Source organism: Alternaria novae-zelandiae (assembly GCF_023758075.1).
Source record: "Alternaria novae-zelandiae strain BMP 2774 chromosome Unknown scaffold_7, whole genome shotgun sequence".
In the NCBI taxonomy this organism is placed as follows: Eukaryota; Fungi; Ascomycota; class Dothideomycetes; order Pleosporales; family Pleosporaceae; genus Alternaria; species Alternaria novae-zelandiae.
The window spans coordinates 1,281,594-1,301,432 of NW_026056967.1; the positions used below are offsets into that span (position 1 = coordinate 1,281,594).

The 19,839-nt window shown below is 53.5% G+C and overlaps 10 protein-coding genes across 10 annotated transcripts; 7 read left to right on the top strand and 3 right to left on the bottom strand.

Annotated features, from left to right (window-relative positions):
- Positions 1-561: 561 nt before the first annotated feature.
- On the top strand, positions 562-1,878 carry J4E88_004428 (uncharacterized protein; the record flags this gene model as incomplete). Its single annotated transcript, XM_049398073.1, has 3 exons — positions 562-782; positions 831-1,076; positions 1,137-1,878. The coding sequence occupies 3 exons, from the start codon at positions 562-564 to the stop codon at positions 1,876-1,878; spliced, it is 1,209 nt and encodes a 402-aa protein (XP_049256518.1).
- Positions 1,879-2,155: 277 nt separating this feature from the next.
- J4E88_004429 (uncharacterized protein) lies at positions 2,156-3,054 on the top strand (the record flags this gene model as incomplete). Its single annotated transcript, XM_049398074.1, has 2 exons — positions 2,156-2,914; positions 2,965-3,054. The coding sequence occupies 2 exons, from the start codon at positions 2,156-2,158 to the stop codon at positions 3,052-3,054; spliced, it is 849 nt and encodes a 282-aa protein (XP_049256519.1).
- A 488-nt stretch (positions 3,055-3,542) lies between these two features.
- Positions 3,543-4,441, top strand: J4E88_004430 (uncharacterized protein; the record flags this gene model as incomplete). Its single annotated transcript, XM_049398075.1, has 2 exons — positions 3,543-4,150; positions 4,219-4,441. The coding sequence occupies 2 exons, from the start codon at positions 3,543-3,545 to the stop codon at positions 4,439-4,441; spliced, it is 831 nt and encodes a 276-aa protein (XP_049256520.1).
- Positions 4,442-4,521: 80 nt separating this feature from the next.
- Positions 4,522-5,970, bottom strand: J4E88_004431 (uncharacterized protein; the record flags this gene model as incomplete). The annotated part of the gene is made up of 5 exons (XM_049398076.1): positions 4,522-4,585; positions 4,641-4,743; positions 4,795-5,018; positions 5,105-5,341; positions 5,426-5,970. The coding sequence occupies 5 exons, from the start codon at positions 5,968-5,970 to the stop codon at positions 4,522-4,524; spliced, it is 1,173 nt and encodes a 390-aa protein (XP_049256521.1).
- Positions 5,971-6,706: 736 nt separating this feature from the next.
- On the bottom strand, positions 6,707-9,463 carry J4E88_004432 (uncharacterized protein; the record flags this gene model as incomplete). The annotated part of the gene is made up of 5 exons (XM_049398077.1): positions 6,707-7,427; positions 7,475-8,798; positions 9,036-9,102; positions 9,152-9,222; positions 9,271-9,463. The coding sequence occupies 5 exons, from the start codon at positions 9,461-9,463 to the stop codon at positions 6,707-6,709; spliced, it is 2,376 nt and encodes a 791-aa protein (XP_049256522.1).
- A 507-nt stretch (positions 9,464-9,970) lies between these two features.
- On the top strand, positions 9,971-11,356 carry J4E88_004433 (uncharacterized protein; the record flags this gene model as incomplete). The annotated part of the gene is made up of 3 exons (XM_049398078.1): positions 9,971-10,298; positions 10,350-11,124; positions 11,173-11,356. The coding sequence occupies 3 exons, from the start codon at positions 9,971-9,973 to the stop codon at positions 11,354-11,356; spliced, it is 1,287 nt and encodes a 428-aa protein (XP_049256523.1).
- A 481-nt stretch (positions 11,357-11,837) lies between these two features.
- Positions 11,838-13,631, top strand: J4E88_004434 (uncharacterized protein; the record flags this gene model as incomplete). The annotated part of the gene is made up of 4 exons (XM_049398079.1): positions 11,838-11,990; positions 12,132-12,713; positions 12,773-13,507; positions 13,560-13,631. 4 exons carry the CDS (start codon positions 11,838-11,840, stop codon positions 13,629-13,631), a joined length of 1,542 nt encoding a protein of 513 aa, XP_049256524.1.
- A 1,596-nt stretch (positions 13,632-15,227) lies between these two features.
- J4E88_004435 (uncharacterized protein) lies at positions 15,228-15,633 on the top strand (the record flags this gene model as incomplete). Its single annotated transcript, XM_049398080.1, has 2 exons — positions 15,228-15,393; positions 15,440-15,633. The coding sequence occupies 2 exons, from the start codon at positions 15,228-15,230 to the stop codon at positions 15,631-15,633; spliced, it is 360 nt and encodes a 119-aa protein (XP_049256525.1).
- Positions 15,634-16,613: 980 nt separating this feature from the next.
- On the top strand, positions 16,614-17,995 carry DLH1 (carboxymethylenebutenolidase; the record flags this gene model as incomplete). Its single annotated transcript, XM_049398081.1, has 8 exons — positions 16,614-16,655; positions 16,709-16,900; positions 16,956-17,059; positions 17,115-17,251; positions 17,298-17,369; positions 17,418-17,636; positions 17,686-17,871; positions 17,928-17,995. 8 exons carry the CDS (start codon positions 16,614-16,616, stop codon positions 17,993-17,995), a joined length of 1,020 nt encoding a protein of 339 aa, XP_049256526.1.
- Positions 17,996-18,156: 161 nt separating this feature from the next.
- J4E88_004437 (uncharacterized protein) lies at positions 18,157-19,682 on the bottom strand (the record flags this gene model as incomplete). Its single annotated transcript, XM_049398082.1, has 2 exons — positions 18,157-19,530; positions 19,587-19,682. 2 exons carry the CDS (start codon positions 19,680-19,682, stop codon positions 18,157-18,159), a joined length of 1,470 nt encoding a protein of 489 aa, XP_049256527.1.
- Positions 19,683-19,839: the final 157 nt, after the last annotated feature.

Genomic DNA, 19,839 nt, shown 5'->3' on the forward strand with positions numbered 1-19,839 from the left:
CTTTCGACACTTTCAACCTAAGAGACGAGGTATCACGAGGGTCTTCGCCATCGCACAACAGAAACAACCTTTAGAGCTTATTACGGGGAAAGCTCGATCTCAAAGTAAATCGGAGTTGATTTCACAGTCCTGACCAGGCGCCTTACATTGCATACAAGGATGCTGACCGCTTCCAGTTGACTGCCGCTCATCAACGCGGTCAGATGCAGCTCAGGTCTTGGACATCAAAAGTATGGACTCTGTGACCACTCGTGGCCACCATGAATGGCATGCTGCAGACCCCATGAACAGGAATGGCTGTTCGTTGAGATAGTCATGATATTGGAACACCCTTGCACAGCAGTATTTCGTCGGTACGTGTGTTGCATGCCAAGGGTGTTCATTACAGCAGAGCTTTGTAGAACTTCGCCCCACGTCGGGCAACCCTCTAAATAAATGACCCAGCACATGCAGTAGTATGGCACGGTTGATGTTGGCCTGCATTGGAGAAGGAGGCTGATCATGGTGCTCGACATAAAAGCATTGAGATCCGCACTTAGCTGAATCGCCAGAAATCAATCGATGGCAGGCATTGCGGTTGTCAAGGCCCTTGTGGCATCTCTGTCTCTGTTCTCTAGCGCTTCAGCATCTCCTTTTACTCAGAGGCAAGACACGCTTACCCTCGACGGCGTCCAGAAGCAAGCTCTCGCAAATGCATACAAGGTACTGGATGGGACGCTGTCAGACGGTCTGACGAGGCCTGCGACATGTAACAAGGACACTGTTGCTGTACGCAAAGAGTTGTAAGTAAATTTGGGCACTGCCACGGTCATGATGCTAACACACGATAGCGGCGACCTCACGAAAGAGGAACGGAAAGCATACACCACGGCCGTCAATTGCATGCTCAAGGCGCCCTCCAAACTTCCTGCTGGTCAATATCCTGGAGCAAAGTCTCGCTATGAAGACTTTGTTGTGGTGCATATGAACATGACACCGACGGTTCACGCCACCGCAAACTTCATGCACTGGCACCGTTACTACATATGGGCTTACGAAACAGCGCTTCGCACGGAATGTGGCTACAAAGGCTACCAGTGAGTATTCTTCTTTAGATCTTGTGTAAAGCATACACTAACCTCGCCTACTCATCACAGACCCTACTGGGACTGGGCCAAGTACACCGATCTCGTTAACAGCCCCATCTTCAACGGCGACGAATGGAGCATGGGTGGGAATGGTGATCCAATCGGACCGCATGCAGGCATGAGTCTATGGCCGGGTGAGACGCTTCCTGGTGGACCCGGAGGAGGCTGTATCAGTAAAGGTCCTTTCACCAATTTGACCATTCGTCTTGGTCCCCTCGCGCCCACCATGGACCCTAAACTCAACATCCCACCAAACCCACGCGCCGATGGCTATGGTGACAATCCACGTTGCCACCGTCGCGACGTAAGCAACTTCTTCACCGAGCGCTACCTCCGGCCTCAAGATCTTCTATTCCATATCACCACCAATAAGGCCATTGGTACCTTCCAGGACACACTCCAGACCAACGCGACGAACAGCCTTTCAGCGTTGCACATTGGCGGTCACTTCTCTATCTGGGGTGATCCTGGAGGCGATGTCTATGTGAGCCCTGCGGAGCCAGCCTTCTGGTTGCATCATGGTCAGCTGGACAGGCACTGGTGGATGTGGGCCATGTATCAAGAGAAGGAGGTCAAGTCTCGCACAAGCATGTACGAAGGCGGCACCCATTGGTCGATACCCAACAGTCCCAAAGGTAAACCGACAGATCAGCAGGAGTTGGATGTGGTGGCACCGCCAGGTCAGAACCACATCGCGAGCAAGGAGTTCTTCTCTACTACCTCGGGGCCGCTGTGCTATGTATATGCTTAGATCATGGTGCTTATCACAATACAACGTTCGTTCGTCCCAAAAATTGAGTCTATCATAAAACGCGTATGAGTTGCGTACCTACCTGATTTGATAGAGTTGCTGGTCGTCAGTTCCTAGAAAAGACACCCTGATGGACACGTGATGACGAGGCTCTAGCGCGACGCGTCAGACCATCCGCAATCAGAAGCGACAGATGACATCGCCAGTCTCAAGACACTCACCACCCCCCCCACTTCGAGAATTGACCACCCACACCAATGCCCAAACACCCGCGAAGATGTCGACCCCGCAAGCGAAACGTCGCCGGCTGAACGAAGCCACGAAAACGCTCCAGAAGCCGTTCAAATCGCCGTTCCGCACACCGTTGAAGCCCAGCATAGGCGACGACCCGCCATCCTCAGATCCGCCTGAGGTCCACACTCCTGCGCTTGATACACCTAGGACAACCATCGCTCCTGCTAGAAGTACCGCCCCTGCAGGCAATGGCGCACAGCAAGCGGCCACCTGTACCGCCTCTATGCAACCCCCCAAAACGCCAGCAACGTCTAAGGTGACACCACGTGTCTCGAAACCTCTCGTCTCACGTCCGAACCTATCTACCCCGTCACGTGTCGCGTCGAAGAAGGCACCGTCGAAACCCTCGGTCGCACGCGAGATCATGCAAATCCGCAATGAGATCCAGATGCTTACACAAGCTCAGACCCTGGCAACGTCTACAAAGGATGACGACCTGGTCGTACTGGTCGACAAATGGCGTACAGCAAGTCGTGCGGCGGCGGAAGAGCTGTTTGGTAGCACTAGAGACAGGGTTAACAGAATGGGCGGGGTAGGCGCATGGAAGGAACGTGAAAAAGAATCCAAGGAACGGCAGATGCAATGGGATAAAGAAGAGATGGAGGCGGAACGTGAGAAGATGGAGGAGGCGAAAGAGAGTGGTGAGGTCTCTGAAGAAGCGTATGATCGCTACGCCGAGATGGATTCGGAGAGGGACAAAGGAGAGGAGGAGAAGGAGACGTTTAAGGGAGCAGACGATGATGTGAGTGCACGGATGTGTACATGCAAGTCGTTATACTAATGTTGAAGCAGTCGTTCACGATGGACATGATGCTCAAGACCCTTAACATCGACCTCAAGCTCATCGGCTACAACAAAGAGGCGCAGAGGTGGGATGGTTGATGATTTCGATCGAACAGCCAACAACACTCTTCGATATGCCTCGACTATTTCAAGTCTAAAGCTCATAAGCATAAGCGACTGGAAGTTGCGCGCATCACAAGATACGGACTCGCGCTGCGATGGTAATGCCAGATACGAATTGTAAGTCAACGCCTGAGACCTTTGATTTGTTACATGACTGATGCTATCAGAATGATTGTTTACAGAGATACCCTTATGAACTATATTTACTACACACCCAATGCAACGTGTTATACACATCGGACACCATTCGTAGATGACAAATGCGATGCTGATGACGTCATTCTTGCTCCACCGAAAGCCTACTAGCATGTTCATCCTCCGCACATGTACTCCCTGTGTAATCATTGTCATTCTCATCGTCTTCTCACGGTCAGTCGTAACAAAACTGTCCCGAGGGTTCACATCAAGTGAACTGTTATCTCAATTCATCCATCCATCTCATCCTCATACTGCTATCCCTTACCATGTCACTCAAAGACCAAACTGTCCTCATCACAGGGGCATCGATGGGCATCGGCGCAGCTATTGCGCGCCGACTAGCCGCTGAAAGCGCAACGCTCATCCTCTTTGCACGCTCAGGCGATAAGCTAAACGCCCTCTCCGACGAACTCAAGAAAGAACACAAAGACTTGAAGGTCTTCACATCAGTCGTCGACGTACAAGACCACACATCACTCAGCACCGCCGTCTCAATTGTCGTCCAGCTAGTCTCCCACATCGATGTTCTAATCAACAACGCCGGTTTGGCTATAGGTGCGCCGTCACGCTTCCCTGACCTCAAGATCCAAGACATCATCACAATGACGAGCACCAACATCAATGGGTACATGTTCGCTGCTTATACGGTTTTGAACGAGGGAAAGATGAAGGAGCGTGGCAAGGGAACGATTCTGAACGTGACCAGCACCACGGGATTAGAAGTACCACCTTTCCCAGGCGAGGCTGTCTACCATGCTAGCAAGGCGTGCCAGGAGGCTTTCACAAACGTGCTGAGAACGGAGTTGGTGGGTACTGATATCAAAATTCTCGCGTTACGGCCCGGTGTTGTAGCAACAAACTTCCACGAACAACGGTATGGCTTCATTCCCTTCTTCATTATTTCAGCGCAGCGATGGAGTTCCGAGCTAACAAGACATGCAGTGTTGGATACGAAAAGCAGAGCTACGACACTTTCATGTCGGGCTTCGAGCCTCTTGTTGCGCCAGATGTTGCGGAGGCGGCTGCGTTCATGCTAGGTCAGAAGGATAGGGTTTGTGTGAAGGCGTTGGATGTCGTGCCTACTGCACAGAGGAGTTTGCAGGTTTTTGATCGGGAGTGGAATAGTAGGGATGAGGGGAGGAAAGAAGAGAAGATGGCGAAATAGGCATGAGTGGAGTTGGAATGATAGTTGGCTGAGTGAAGTCAAAGCTGATTTGGATCAACTAAGAGTATCTGGTGTAGCGATCATAGCTTCGAGCTGGGCGTCAGCGTCTTCTGAACGAGCTCAAGGACGCGCTCGGCGGTGCCCCTGCGAGAAACATTAGTATTGTACTGTCGACACAGACGAGCTTCAATGTACTCACCACGAAGACTGATATCCCGCCCCAGCATGTCCATAGCAATGCACAACCGGGACCTTCCACCTGCCCATTTCCGTCTCAATCCTTGGGCCGCCCTTGCGCGAGGCTAGACACTGTCAGCCAGCCCCCATGAAATGACTTTCACGACGATACTTACGCCTCAAGCCCACATTCCGCCCAATAACCTGCAGATCCTCCGGCTTCCCCAACTCAGGACACAACTCACAGCACCGCTTCATGATATCCTGACCAAGTTCCTCATCCCACTCTTCACTCCAGTCGTTGTCCTGTCGACTGCCACCTAGAATCACGCCGCCGCCCAACGGACGCGGGAAGACGTAGGTTGTCGTGGGATCGATGCGCTTCGGAGAGCGGAAAGACCTAGTTTGGTTCGTTAGTCAAACTGGATACACGGAAAATAGTCGGGTCTGGGGCGGAGGAAGGCAAGTAGGATGGCATTGTCGTACTTGACTCGTTCCATTTCATACATTCTGGTGATTGGCGTTTTGGGTTCAGCGACCAGTAGTGTTTGACCACGTGTTGGGTACAGATTCGTGTCCTTGATGTCGGAGAATTTGAGGGAGCCGAGACCGGTGCAGTTTACCAGGAGGGTGGTGGATGGGTGGTCCATTAAGACTTCTGAGACAGAAGGATAGTGTCGGCGTACGAGAGTGATGCCTTTGCACAGGGCTTGAGCTTGGAGCCTGGTACAATATCAGTCTTGCGAAGTATCAATGGCACTGAAGCTAGGACTTTGCATCCTGGGAATGAGGATCAGGAATACGTACCACTGCAGATACACTTGCGTGTTGATCCTGAACGTACTTGGGAACTCGAACCCAAAGTTCGCTCCCTTGGGCAGCTCACTACCATCCAACTGCCTCAACCCGCCTACTAACTGATCGTACCACACCTTACCGGTCTCTTCAGTCAAAACACCCGCCTCTTCAATCGGCTCGTCGAACGCAGCCCGCATACCCATTCTCCCCAGCCCCGCTTCATTCCCTCCTCCATTTACCCCATCGACGCCTTCCGTCTCACCAGCCTTCAGGGTCTGACAACCAAACACGCTTTTCCCGTCGATGAGCTCACCGAAACGGTGGAAGGTGACCTCGTCGTATTTCTCCAGCAGACCATTGTCGTGGGCCATAGAAGACCAGTTGGCGCCCGCCCATGGAGATGTGTATTCTATCGAGCGGTCTCCGGGGAAGTGCTTTGCTACTACGGTTATCTTGGCGGTGGGGTAGGTGTGGGATAGGGCGAGTGAGGTTGTTAGACCGATCACACCGGCGCCGAGGATGACGATGTGTTGTTGGTCTTTTTGGGAAGCCATGATGGGTGGTTGGGTGACAATAGATAGCTTCGATATGCGAGATGTTTGAGGGTGGTGATGATGACGAGATGCTTTGACGATGGTCAGACCGAAATGCGAGTTCTTCGATGAATTTAGTCTGGGTATCAAATGCTCAAGGATTACACAGAGCTATATGAATGTCAATGACTCATCTTTCTTGTATGTTTGGTTCGGCGGAGTTCTTGTACGTTCCGTGCAGCGGAGTAAGATTCACCCATACCTTGTATGCTATCCCGAGCCTCACCAGCCTATTCCGACGGTAAACGGCGATAGTTCTCTACACGGTATTGTACAAAAGCCAAATCGACGCAAGCTTAATAGAGCACGTAAGCAGTCGCGTAGATCACGACGAATCGAACGACAGTATTGCTTGATCAGTGAGAAGTGTTGTCAAGTGTCGATTACAGAGGCCGAGCCAGGACGCAGATAACGCACCGATGGCGTTCCGATCGGAATGAGCGGTTCCGGACAAGCGTACAACACAAGCCACGCCCAGGTACGGACCTGAACATCGACTGCTTGGACTCATTGCATGCATGGATCACTGGTGATGAGATAGCCAAGTCTGTTAGAGATGAAATAGGGTATCATTCAAATTAAGAAGAGATTGTATGGACAAGACTATGAACAGGGTCCAAAACGCAATATTATATAGCGAAAGATCAACCAACTTTTACAGTCCATTTTCCGTGCACCCAAGACACAAAAAGAAGTATTATGCCGACTGCTTCATGAACCAATCTGAGCTCGCATCAACCATATAGTTGGTAATATTCGACTCGTTTCCAAACCCGCCGTCAGGTAATTGTATGTTGCCGTCAGGCGCAGGGTAGCTCATGGCTCCGTCTATCGACACAGGGAGTCGAGGCATGTTGAAGAAGTCGAACACATCGAGATACTCTAGCTCATTAGCTGCAGGTGTTCGAGCTGGAGTCACCGATGGTATCTTCAGATTTTGCTTGTTGCTGAGCTTAGGTTGACGGGATATGAGGAAGTCGAGATCGAATGCACATCGTCGCATGTCGGCGAGGATCTTGACGGTTGAAGGTGTCACGCGTTCACCATTCGCACCAGCGGGGGTGTCCTGACTCTCTTGATATTCGGAAAGTACGCGTGAAAGAAGGCTTGCATAGCGTGTGCCTACTTCCCAGTACTGACCCATGTCCTGGAGAGTGCTGACCAGGAGGTTGATGGATTGATCGACTCGGTGATCGATGGTGGATCCGTGGACCAAGAGAACACGTGCGGCTACCCAGAGCGAGAATGCGAAGGGCGGGCCAAGTTTGCTCAGCAAACCGTTGTCGCGTACGGTAGCACAAAGGGCTGTGATATTCTCAACAGCACTGAGACATCGCTGGCTAGCGCTGAAGGACGGTGTGAATATGGGTGAACGATGGGTAGGGTAGGCCGCGGATGAGTGAAGACGAATCACAGTGCTGCCAGAGTTAGTTTCTTCCTGAAGGCAAAGGGAAGACAAACTTACGTGTGGAAGGCCGCATGGAGCATCACCAAACCACTGTCCAAATTCTGTCCCATACCCGGCTTTGCAAACAATCTCGCAGAGTTGCCAAATTCTTGAGGAAGATTGTACTTCCATTGCTCGATGGCATTGTCAAGCTCACGATACTCGCTTTGCCAGGTCTCGACGTCGGACAAGGATGTAATGTCTACAGGCTTCTTGAGAAATTTGTGGATGCGTGTGAGAATCCCTAGGACTTCGACGTAGTATGAGAAGGAGCCTAAGTTTTCTGGTCTGTTCATGCTGTAGTCAGATCTTGTCGAAGTGTGGAACCATCGCGTCTCGACGGGCACGTTTCGCGCATACATGTCGTCGCGACACGGCAACCGACGGTCGATCTCCTTTTCGTCGAGAGCGAATTCGAAAGCCGTGGCAACGGTCGCATACCGGTCTAGGACGTAAATCATCCAGAAAAGGCGGCGTCGGCTCTCTTCTTCGATCCAGTCCTTGGGCTCAGGTAGCGTCATGGCGCGCAAGGTGTATATTGACGCAAATTGTGGAGCGACGCTCGGTGAGTAGCTTTCGACCGACAGACCTAGCTGGACGACTGAGCGCGTAATAAGAGCCAGAAGGTTCCAGCCGGGAGGGCCATTGGAACAACCAACAACGTCCAGAGCGAGGATCACAAGCGCCTGCAACGACTTTACAGAGCTGTTCTCGATGCCATACAGCAGGACCTTCTCTTTGGAGTTCTTGTGGTAGCGCGTGCGCTTCTCGGCAGTCAAGCGCTGGTCGGTAGAGAACTTGACAGTCGTTGCGACGACTGCGTGTAGTATGATTCGATCCGCCTCTTCTAGTGTCGCGTCTCCGAAAAGCGAGTTCAGCGTGCTCTGGCGGTGGAGGATGGGGCACCAGGTGTTGATGTGCTTGAAGAAAAGATCGACGAGGCCATACAGGAGGTCATACGGTGGGAAGTCGGCATCCGCGTGGCCGAGAGTCCTCGATATGGCCGGCTGGTATTGCTCATTGTATGGTGTGTAGCCATCTCTGGACAAGCCACCGCTCATGCTCACATCCTCGGACTGGTAGCCATTCCCCGTGACCGAGGGGGTGGGTCTATTGTCCGTGACGCCGTTGCCATACTGGTTCTGTATTGCGCTCTGCGAAGGGAACGTGGGCTTCTGGATGAAGAGGGCCGTTTCGGGACGCGGTATATGGGGGGTTTGGATGACGGGCGGGCTTCGGAACGCGGCTACCTCTTGCGGTGACGGGCCGGACGTGGCGACTTGGGTGCTGGAGAGATGATTGATTTGCGACTGCTGCTGGACGAGGAGCGCTTCGAGCTTGTCTGAGGAAGGGACGATTGTCAGCTGTGGTCGCGATTGCCCTGTAGGGTCTCTGGCTGGCGGACAGAAGGAGCGCCCGCTTAGTCAAGCTGCGCGACAGTCGTGACCTCCACCAAGTCCCACCTAGGCACTGTCGTGACTGTGGGCGCGCGAAGTTTGCCAGCGATAACGGCAAACTTCAGTCTGCTTATCCAGACCTCGGCTACTCCAGAACAGGGTGGTGAGGATGCGCGACTTACCAAGTCTCGACTCGAGCTCTCGTCCATAGCCAGCGCGCAGGCCGGGCTTCTTGCGCGGAAGGTAGACCTGATGCGATTGAGTATTGGGGGTGATGTCAGTGGATGGCGCAACTGACGCATGCTGAGTGGTTCTTCAAGCACCAGGAACAGGCAGGCGCGCCTCTGTCGCATTTGACTTTTCGCTGCTCTACGCATGGTGAGCCTCAACAGCCTCATCATGTTGTGTCACACTTACTGCATGTCTCACAACTCACAGAAAGCGGCCGCTTCCGCTTGTTCGACGTGCCGCTTTGGCTTCTGTCGTGGGCTTCTTCGTCGCTGGAGCGTTCATCACCACTCCAGTCTTGCGCATCGCCAGGAGAGTGGTTGGAGAGCTTCGCAGTGCCGTTTGGACTTGCCGCCTGCTGGTGGGTTGTGCTGGCGTCCATGATGATGAAAGCGAATGCGATTGGGGGCGTGCAGGTTCGGAAGAGCTACACCGAGGGTTCTACTCTTGCAGCCCCGCCTGCACGCTCTAGTTCCCTACCCCAGATATCGTAAATCGTATAGACCGGCAAGCGCGCCCTCCGCATCCTTCGATTGGTGGCACCGAGTGGGCCGCTGGCTTTTCGGTACAATACTCGTCAGCAAAAACACATGCTTCGGCCTTGTCCACATTCCGACCTTGGTGCCGAACGCCTCACAGCGACGCCTACTCACGCGTTCGCGCTCCACTTCTTAGCCCAGGTATCAATGGCTCTTCCCAAGTCGTCGCAAATCGTCGCAAATCGCAGCGAGATGGACCGAGGGACCCTCTTGATCAGACGCGAAGCCTGGCACGCCGCTATCCCGCGGTTTAAATATCATTTCTGACCCTCCGTGCACTTATCTACCCCTCCTCTATACTCTGTGGTCTTCTGCTTTGTCGATTCCACACTCCTCTCCCTAACGTGATCATGCCTTCCACCGAAGATTCTGGCGCAGCGCGCTCGTTCCCAACCATCAAACACGTGCGAACATTCATAACACAGGGCCCCGGCAGCGGCGGAGACTACCATAATGTCGCTGGCGGACATTGGCTCATCGACAGCAAGATCTCCACTCCCATGAGCGGATATGAGCAGTACCGAAAGTCAAGAACTAGCTGGGGAATCAATGTTCTGGGATCTTTCTGTGTAGAGCTCGAGGCCAGTGACGGCACCAAGGGTTTCGCTACTGGCTTTGGCGGGCCGCCAGCGTGCTGGCTAGTCGCTGAGCACTTTGAGCGCTTCTTAATAGGCCAAGGTGAGTATCTAGTTGTGCGACGCTACGAGTCTTCATTCTGATGCAAGCTAGATCCCAGAGACACAAACCACATGTTCGAGCAAATGTACCGTGCGTCCATGTTCTACGGTCGCAAGGGTCTTCCGGTCGCCGTCATCTCAGTCATCGATCTTGCTATCTGGGATCTGCTTGGCCACATTCGCAACGAGCCCGTATACAAGATGCTTGGTGGAGCAACCCGGGAGAGGCTCAACTTCTACTGCACTGGTCCCGAGCCAGCGGCAGCAAAGGAAATGGGCTTTTTCGGCGCTAAAGTACCACTCCCGTACGGCCCTGGTGAGGGTGTCGAAGGCTTGAAGAAGAATGTCGAATTCCTCACCAAGCATCGCGAGAGCGTGGGGCCAGACTTTCCTCTCATGGTCGACTGCTACATGAGCTTGAACGTACCCTACACCATCGAAGTGGTCAAGGCCACCGAACACCTCAACTTGAACTGGTGGGAAGAGTGCTTATCGCCCGACGACTCAGATGGCTTTGAGCAGATCAAGCGCGCTCACCCCCGCATGAAGTTCACCACTGGCGAACACGAGTACTCACGATATGGCTTCAGGAAACTCATCGAGGGCCGCAACCTAGACATTCTCCAACCCGATGTTATGTGGGTTGGCGGTATGACTGAACTCATCAAGATCTCGGCCATGGCTGCTGCCTACGATATCCCCGTTGTTCCTCACGCTAGTGGACCATACTCGTACCATTTCGTCGTTTCTCAGGCCAACTCGCCTTTCCAAGAGTACCTCGCGAACTCACCGGATGGCAAGTCTGTGTTGCCCGTGTTCGGCAACCTGTAAGTTTCCCTTCCGCGTGCGCAAAGTGTTGTGCTAATACTGTGCAGCTTCACCAATGAGCCAATTCCCACCAAGGGCTATCTCGACGTCAAGACCCTCGACCTTCCAGGCTTTGGTCTTAAGCTGAACCCCAACGCCGGCTTGATCGATGCCACTCGCATACTGAACCCAGCGCCGCAGAAAGCCCTCAAGCCCGCTGAGCCTGAGAAGGCGGAGGTCAACGGACATTAGTAAGATGGTTACACGACGTCATGGCGTTGCGGGAGTTGCATATGGCTTGCTTTTTGGATGGCCTGGTGTTAAGCATTGCGCTGAAGCGGCATATATTTTGCTCGTTGTTTGCTCAACTAGAGGCTTCTGGTTGGGATTGTGTAGTTACGAATGGCATTAAGCGACTGGCCATACTGCTAGCTTTACGATGTAGTCGCAGCTCATGAAATACGAAGGGTACACAACAGGTCTAAAATTAGTGACGCGGGCGCTGACGATCTCGGGAGGCTCGATCGCACCCATGTGCAGCAGGGACGCACGCCGAGTGGGGCAACACGAGGCGTCAGTGCTATGCTGCAGTCGAATCTTCATAAGGACGCGGTGAGCCAGCAAAACTGTACCTTTCCACGAATTCAGTGTATATATCAAGCATACACCTTCGAGATCAATTGCAACACCTTTCTGCATTGCACGAATTACCCCGCCAATACCCCGCATCACCATGGACGCCATTAAGGATACCGTCAACAGCGCGCTCGAGAAGCTCAACATCACTGGGGGCGCACCCCAGGGCACACCGGCGAAGGACCCAACAGAGGAGCAGCTGAACGAGCTCAAGGCTAAGTACCAGAAGGCCGGCCAAGAGCAGGTTTTCGTAAGTGCAGCCCGGGCGTTGGTGTTCCAAGTCTGGGAGCACCTCGCTGGACTGTGTGAGCACTGCATGGCTTGCTCAACCCCGCGACGTGCCCCAAGACTTGTGCTCATCACATGCATCTTTACTGACAGACGCAATCAGGCCTTCTACGACAAGCTCTCCACAGCCGAGAAGGCGACCCTCTTCGAGCAGCTGAGCAACTTCAGCCCCGACTACATCAACGAAATCACCGAGCGAGCCCTCCACCCCGCCGAGACCGAAGCCAGCGAGAACAAGCTCGAGCCCCTTCCCGAGAATGCCACATCCTCTGTCCTCTCGTCCTCCCAGGAGGACCTCGACAAGTGGTACGACAGCGGACTGGACCTGATCGCCGAGAACAAGGTCGCGGTTGTGCTCATGGCTGGTGGCCAGGGCACCCGTCTGGGCAGCTCAGCGCCCAAGGGATGCTTCGACATTGGTCTTCCTAGCAAGAAGAGCCTGTTCCAGCTGCAGGGTGAGAGGATCAGGAAGGCCGAGATGTTGGCCGCCAAGAAGCACAACAAGGAGAGCGTAACCATCCCGTGGTACGTCATGACCAGCGGGCCTACTCGCGGCCCTACCGCCGACTTCTTCGAGAAGCACAACTACTTTGGCCTGAAGAAGGAGAACGTTGTCATCTTCGAGCAGGGTGTCTTGCCATGCATCTCGAACGAGGGCAAGATCCTGCTGGAGAGCAAGTCAAAGGTACGTCCGCTCTCATTCAGGGTGCTGTTAGACCAGGACAACATACTAAGAATGACTAGGTCGCTGTCGCACCCGATGGCAACGGCGGTCTCTACCAAGCTCTCATCCAGTCCGGCGTTGTGCAAGACATGGGCAAGCGCGGCATTCAGCACATCCACGCATACTGCGTCGACAACTGCCTCGTCAAGGTCGCCGACCCCGTCTTCATCGGTTTCTCCGCCTCAAAGAACGTTGACATCGCTACCAAGGTCGTCCGCAAGCGCAACGCCAAGGAGTCCGTTGGCCTTATCCTGCAGAAGAACGGCAAGCCAGATGTTGTCGAATACTCGGAAATCTCTACCGAGGACGCAGAGGCCAAGGACTCCAAGGACTCCAGCCTGCTCAAGTTCCGTGCTGCCAACATTGTCAACCACTACTACTCATACAAGTTCCTCGAGAGCATCCCAGAGTGGGCAAAGAAGCTGCCTCACCACGTCGCCCGCAAGAAGATTCCTTTCGTCAACACCGAGACCGGAGAGACAGTCAAGCCAGAGAAGCCAAACGGCATCAAGCTGGAGCAGTTTGTCTTTGACTGCTTCCCCTTCCTGACTCTGGAGAAGTTTGCCTGCATGGAAGTGAAGCGTGAGGACGAGTTCTCGCCTTTGAAGAACGCTCGCGGAACTGGTGAAGACGACCCAGATACCAGCAAGGCGGATATCATGACCCAGGGCAGGAAATGGGTGCAAGCCGCCGGTGCGACTGTCGTTAGCGAGGACTCCGACTCCTACGTCGAAGTTTCACCATTGATCTCCTACGTAAGTTCTCGAGGCTGTTTGAGATATGAGACTATATGCTAATCGAAAACAGGGTGGCGAAGGCCTTGACTTCCTCAAGAGCAGGACAATCAAGGCACCTGCGGTCATCGAGTCTGAAGACTAGAAGACTTACAAATCTCGATGCAACGTGCAAACGCCCCGAGACCTTCTCTTCGGAACGACACAGTAGAGTAAGGAATATGGCCACCCACTCTTACAACAGAAGCTCCAGTACTGTTGGCATTGAATAATACATAGACACGAATACTTATGAATATATCGGCCACTTGCCTCTTCGGCGCCTCTGACATATCTGGACCTCCCAAAGGGTGATTACTAACTGACTTGTGGAGAAGCTAACTTTGTGTCCTAGCTCCAGACATGCGACTGCAGCCATGGTGTCATGAAGCGGGGCAGAGACATAGTTCACGAGCTGGCGGCAGCAGCGGAGGAATTGGAAAAGATAGGTCAGGGGCCGACGGCATGAGGAAAGCGCCTTTGCTGCACGAGGATAGGAGACAGAAGTTGTCTAGGGTGAAGAGGGTAAGGTTGCAGTCGTTTGAAACGTCGCATGATGCAATTGGGGGCCGTTTGGGACGCACTTTCGACCTCGGGAAGAACCAGATTGCGCATTTCGCTAGCGCACGGAGCAGGGACCACCGTCATGGGAGATGCATTTTGCCCGTTGCCCGAACATTCCACGATCCCCTCATTCTCTCACCACATACACCACTGGCAGGAGGTTGAAGAAGTGTTGCAGCGGGAAGAAGGTCTGGAAAGTTGAAAGAAAGTAGGTCGCGCCTGCCGAGGATTCCTCCGTGTCGAGGGTGCGCGCGAGGTTCCGCCCTGGCGCGTGCTCCGTCCGCAGTCTTTACCCCTCGACAACAGCCCCTCGAAAAATCTGCGACTGACTGGCGAACGCAGGTGAAGAAATTGAAGAAGTAAACGAAGCAGGTACGTGCGCCTATCACTCCTGCTGTTCGGCGCGCATTCTCTCGAGCAAACCAGAGGTTCAGAGCACACGTCGCAGCAAACACACCACACAACCGCCCCTCATCCGCGATCCACTCCTCCTCGCTGCTCACACAACCACCGACTACATACTTATACGCTGCCCAGATATACGCAGAGGAACATCATCATGTCTTCTCTATCCCGTCGTGCGTGCTTCAAGTGCGGAAACGTTGGCCACTACGCCGGTAAGCGATATCCGCGCATCTGCTCGGCGCGCGCGCTGCAGTCGCATGGTCGGGACATGCATCGCGAACATCGTCTCTGGCTGCGGTGTCTGCATCGCGTGACGTCGAGCAATGAGGCAAATTCCACAAGATGATGCGACTAACAACAATGCGCAGAGGTCTGCTCTTCGTCTGAGAGGCTTTGCTACAACTGTAAGACTACATCTAAACATCATTTGCGACTATGGACTAATCTTTCCACAGGCAAGCAGCCAGGCCACGAGTCCAACGGATGCCCGCACCCACGCACCACCGAGAGTACGTCACCCCGAGTCCTGGCGCATGTCGAGAACACAGGGGGCTATACATATAGAGAATGAAGGGCTGACAAAGGAACAGCCAAGCAGTGCTACCACTGCCAGGGTCTCGGACACGTCCAGGCTGACTGCCCGACTTTGCGCCTGAGCGGAGCCGGCACAAGCGGACGTTGCTACAGCTGCGGTATCGCCGGTCACCTTGCCCGCAACTGCCCCAACCCTGGAATGGGTCGCGGCGCTGGTGCTCCCCGTGGCGGATACGGAGGAGGTTTCCGTGGCGGCTTCGCTGGCGGCGCTCGCCCGGCCACCTGCTACAAGTGCGGTGGACCCAATCACTTTGCCCGTGACTGCCAGGCCCAAGCCATGAAGTGCTACGCCTGCGGCAAGCTTGGTGAGTAAACTGAGCGCATTTCTAGTTACATTTCTGACCAAACCAGGCCACATCTCCCGCGATTGCACTGCTCCCAACGGCGGCCCATTGAACACTGCCGGCAAGACCTGCTACCGCTGCGGCGAGACCGGTCACATCTCCCGCGACTGCACACAGGCTGAGGTCAACGGCGATGCTACCGCTGCCCCTGTCGCTGCTGCTCCCGTCCCGGCCGCTGCCCCCACCGCTACTGTCGCTTAGACGACTGTGAGCTTCGCCAGAGGTCCACCATCGAGTAATATCACGGCGACCACTGGCTTACCTGGCATGCATTTCCATGCCTTCCCTTAGTTTGTCTTTCATCACAATCGTTTTCTTGGCCAATCTCAGCATCATATCGGCATATCTCACGCATTCACGAGTCATCAACGGATACGGCAAAAGTTCTTCACGATTCTTACACTGATACCCCACGAACATTGTATCCCTTACTTCAACCATTCTACCATTATTTCGACAGACGACGGCTTGGCGATTTGGACGGCGGCCTGTCTGCATGCAAGTGATTTGGATCGACTGCGGCTTCGGCAGAAGCGTTGTTGATGCGAATTTGCTTGGATAGATCAGGTTCGCTTATGGAGCTGGAGGCGGCTGTGGTGGTTTGGTGTGGAAAGAGTGCCCCCCGGGGTTGAGGGGGAAGAGTGAAGGAGACTGTGTGTGTTTGTCGGGAGCTGAGTCGGTATATCTGTCTGTTATCATGTTTACACTTTGTGCTTGCATATGATAGATCTAGATTGTATCATCTATTTCGAATATATGCAATCATGAAATTTTACTTGCCAAGGTCTGACTTTGTTGCTGTAACCGGTCGCGGCCGTAAGCATCTGAGCTGCCCAAATTTAAGAGTTGTCGCGATTTATGGACATACTAGACTGGGACATACATCACCGTCTTTGTGTTCGGATTCTGCTTACGATCGAGCCGGTGCACGTTCAGCTTTATCTCAGGGTTGGAGGCCATCGTGTTGGTGGTGGCTACCCCTTCCTTCCTCTCAGTCATACACGTGGAGTTGAGCCTAGCGCTCCTTCCCATCATGCCTCCCTCCACAATCTCACCTCCGTAGAATTTTCTCTCATCTCTCCTCGCATTCTTCGCAGCGTCACTCGCAAACACATCATTCGCAATTCGTTCGTATCGTTCCTTTTCATCTCAACTCGCGCCAGTTATCACCAGCAGTTACTATGGGTGCTTCTTCAGTGGCCAGCGACGACTCGAACAACGATGTGAGTGACTGCCTCTTTCCACAGTAAGAGTGATCTTGACTAACCCCACAAAGGACGGCTTCATCGTCGATATCGATGCGATCCAAGCGCAAGGCATCGGCGCTGTCGACATTTCGAAGCTCAAGTCCAACGGATACTATACGATCGCATCGGTGCATTCAGCTACTCGTCGCAACCTACTGAAGATCAAGGGCTTCAGTGAGATCAAGGTTGACAAAGTCAAGGACGCCATCGCCAAATGCCAGGTACGTCACTGCAGTAGGCCAGCACTTGAGTGCGCATCACTAACATCCATTGCAGCCTTCTGGTGGAGGCTTCCAGACCGCCCATGAGCTCGGACATCTACGCAAGCGTGTCATCAAGATCTCTACTGGCAGCAAGGCACTCGATGCAGTCCTCGGAGGGTGGGTACACATCACAGTTGATCTTCCGAGCATTGACACTGACGATACGCGACAGTGGCTTCCAGACCATGAGCATCAGCGAGGTCTTCGGAGAGTTCCGCTGCGGAAAGACTCAACTATCACATACCATTTCCGTGATTGCGCAGCTACCGAAGGACATGGGTGGCGCAGAAGGCAAAGTGGCATACATCGGTATGTGGGATGTCGCTGCCTCCGAATACCGCTGACCATGACGCAGATACCGAAGGTACCTTTCGGCCTGAGAGGATAGCCCAAATCGCTGAGCGCTTTGGAGTCGACCCTGAGACTGGTATGCACCCTTCTCACAACTTCGATGGCGTTCACTGACAACGTATAGCCCAAGACAACATCACCTATGCCCGCGCTGTCAACTCGGAGCATCAGATGGAGCTTCTCAACAAAGTCGCCGAATTCTTCGTCAGCAACGAGTACCGACTACTCATCATCGACAGCATCATGGCTCTGTTTCGTGTCGATTATACAGGTCGTGGTGAACTCAACGAGCGCCAACAGAAGCTCAACCAGTTCCTCTCCAAGTTGACGCATGTCGCTGAAGGTGCGCGAAAGATTACTCCCAATCGTTAATCTCGGCTAACATCACCCAGAGTTCAATGTCGCCGTGCTATTGACAAACCAAGTTCAGAGCGACCCTGGTGCGAGCGCTCTCTTCGCTGGCGCAGACGGTCGCAAGCCGATCGGTGGCCATATCCTTGCTCACGCGTCTGCTACGAGGATTCTGCTCCGTAAGGGTCGCGGTGAGGAGCGTGTTGCCAAGATCCAAGACTCTCCTGGTATGTCATCCTTCGTTGCTACTACTCTTGCTACCTCTACTAACGGAGTACGTTAGACATGCCGGAGAAGGAGGCGACGTACATCATTACCAACGGCGGTATCAACGATCCGGAGAAGGTGTGACAGATATGTAGTGATCTCGCTTCGGTGCATCTATGAGGGAAGATTTACGAGCAGGTGGTGGTTTACGAAACGGAGGTACTTATTTGATTCCCGGTCATGAGAAGGCTTTATGTGGATACATTCCTTAGTAGTCGCATTGCAGTAGTCTACGAACAGCAAGCCTACAGCTTTATAGTAAGATTGTACATGTCTAGACCCACTGCGACTGCAGTGACAGCAGCAATATATGCGACGAGTATTGCCATGGCCTGCACAACACTCATGTGCAAGGTCGGGAACGTCATGTTAACCAAACCCGTGAGCAGATTCGCCACAAGGAAGACTGCAAGACCATTGCGGTTGAAAGCATAAAGTACAGTGCTGGTAGCATCCCTGCTTCTCCGCGATTCATCGCTTTTGGTCGTAGCTTTGTACAAGTTCGGAAAGAGGATACTTTCGATAGCGTAACAAATGGTAATTTGGTAGCTGTTGAACGACGAGACCCAGAGGAAATAGGGCAGATTGGCTAGGCGGCGCGATACAGGGAGTCGAAGACCGTAGTAGCTAGTTGAGAAGTAGAATAACCCTGTCCAAAGCATGGAGGTCATGATCAGCTTCCCGAATGTGGATTGCCGAAGCTTCGTCTGGAATGTGGCATCCTTGGGGATTTGTTGTTGCCGAGGTAGTGCGGAGGCGCCCAGCGATTGACCGGCGAGGAAAATGGCGAGGTAGCCGAAGAAAGAGAATATGCCTTCTCGGTTCTGAGAGAAGAGATCCGTACGTGGGGCTATTAGGATGAAGGATCCGAGGGAAGTCCAGTCTAAAGCTATCTCGTAGATGGCAGCCAGAGTAAACGAGAGGACGGCATAGGAAGGGACCAAGTCAAAGGCTGATTGGAAAAGAGCAGCGAATGGGGGAAGGAAGCCCAGAGTAAAGAAGAAGTTCCAGTGTACCCCATATTCCGTGACGTGCTCGGCGTAGTCCAGTCCTTTTACAGAGATGAGCCGAATGATGCCTAGAATCAGGAGTGGGATGGCATGTCTGATTGATGCTGTCAAGCGCTTTAACAATGACTGACGACCAGCTCCTTCCTTGAGAGACGCCCGGACAGACACCACGCCAGCCGTGAAGACGAAAGATCCCACACCCATATCCATGAGCGATGTACCCCAGTTCTCCACTTTCGCGAAGCGCCTGGGAAAGACGCGGAAGTCGACTGCCAGAATAGCAACACACGTTATAACCATCATCGCGCCACGATAGTTCGTTATAAACGGCTTGACGGGCAGCGCATCGAGCTTCATGTCCTTTTCCGACTTATCGATCTTCGGTGGCCTTGGAGCGTCCTTCACCGCGACCGGTTTCTCGAAGACGTATAACGTGATTGCCGGGAGCAGCAGAAGGAGATTCAGGACCCATGGCGAGGAGGAGTATATGGTAGTCGCGAACAACGTGGCACCGCAGTTGAGCAGGAAGTCGACGAGGAAGGCAGGCGGCGTGTACGGCGTGAAGAGGCGCATGCGCGACTGGATGACAGACCAAAGTAGAATGCTCAGCTACGCATGCAGTTAGTAAGAGTGCATTGCTTGAGTAGTGGGTGTGTGTACGGTACAGGCATTGCGAGCGAGACGCTGTTCACGTCTGCTACGGAGCTCCCGGTGTGTCCAGACACCCAGGCCTCCTTCATTTGCTTGTATGTCTTCGCCATGATGCTAGAAAGAGCGTTGCGCGAGTTGGTCGTCTACTATACAGTGCAATGGTTGGTGCGTCCTGACGCGTCTGGCTGGCCTCTTCGCAAACGGAATGTGGCCCGAGCTTTGATGACCTCACACATCGCGACTTCCACACCCCTTCTTCTACACAAT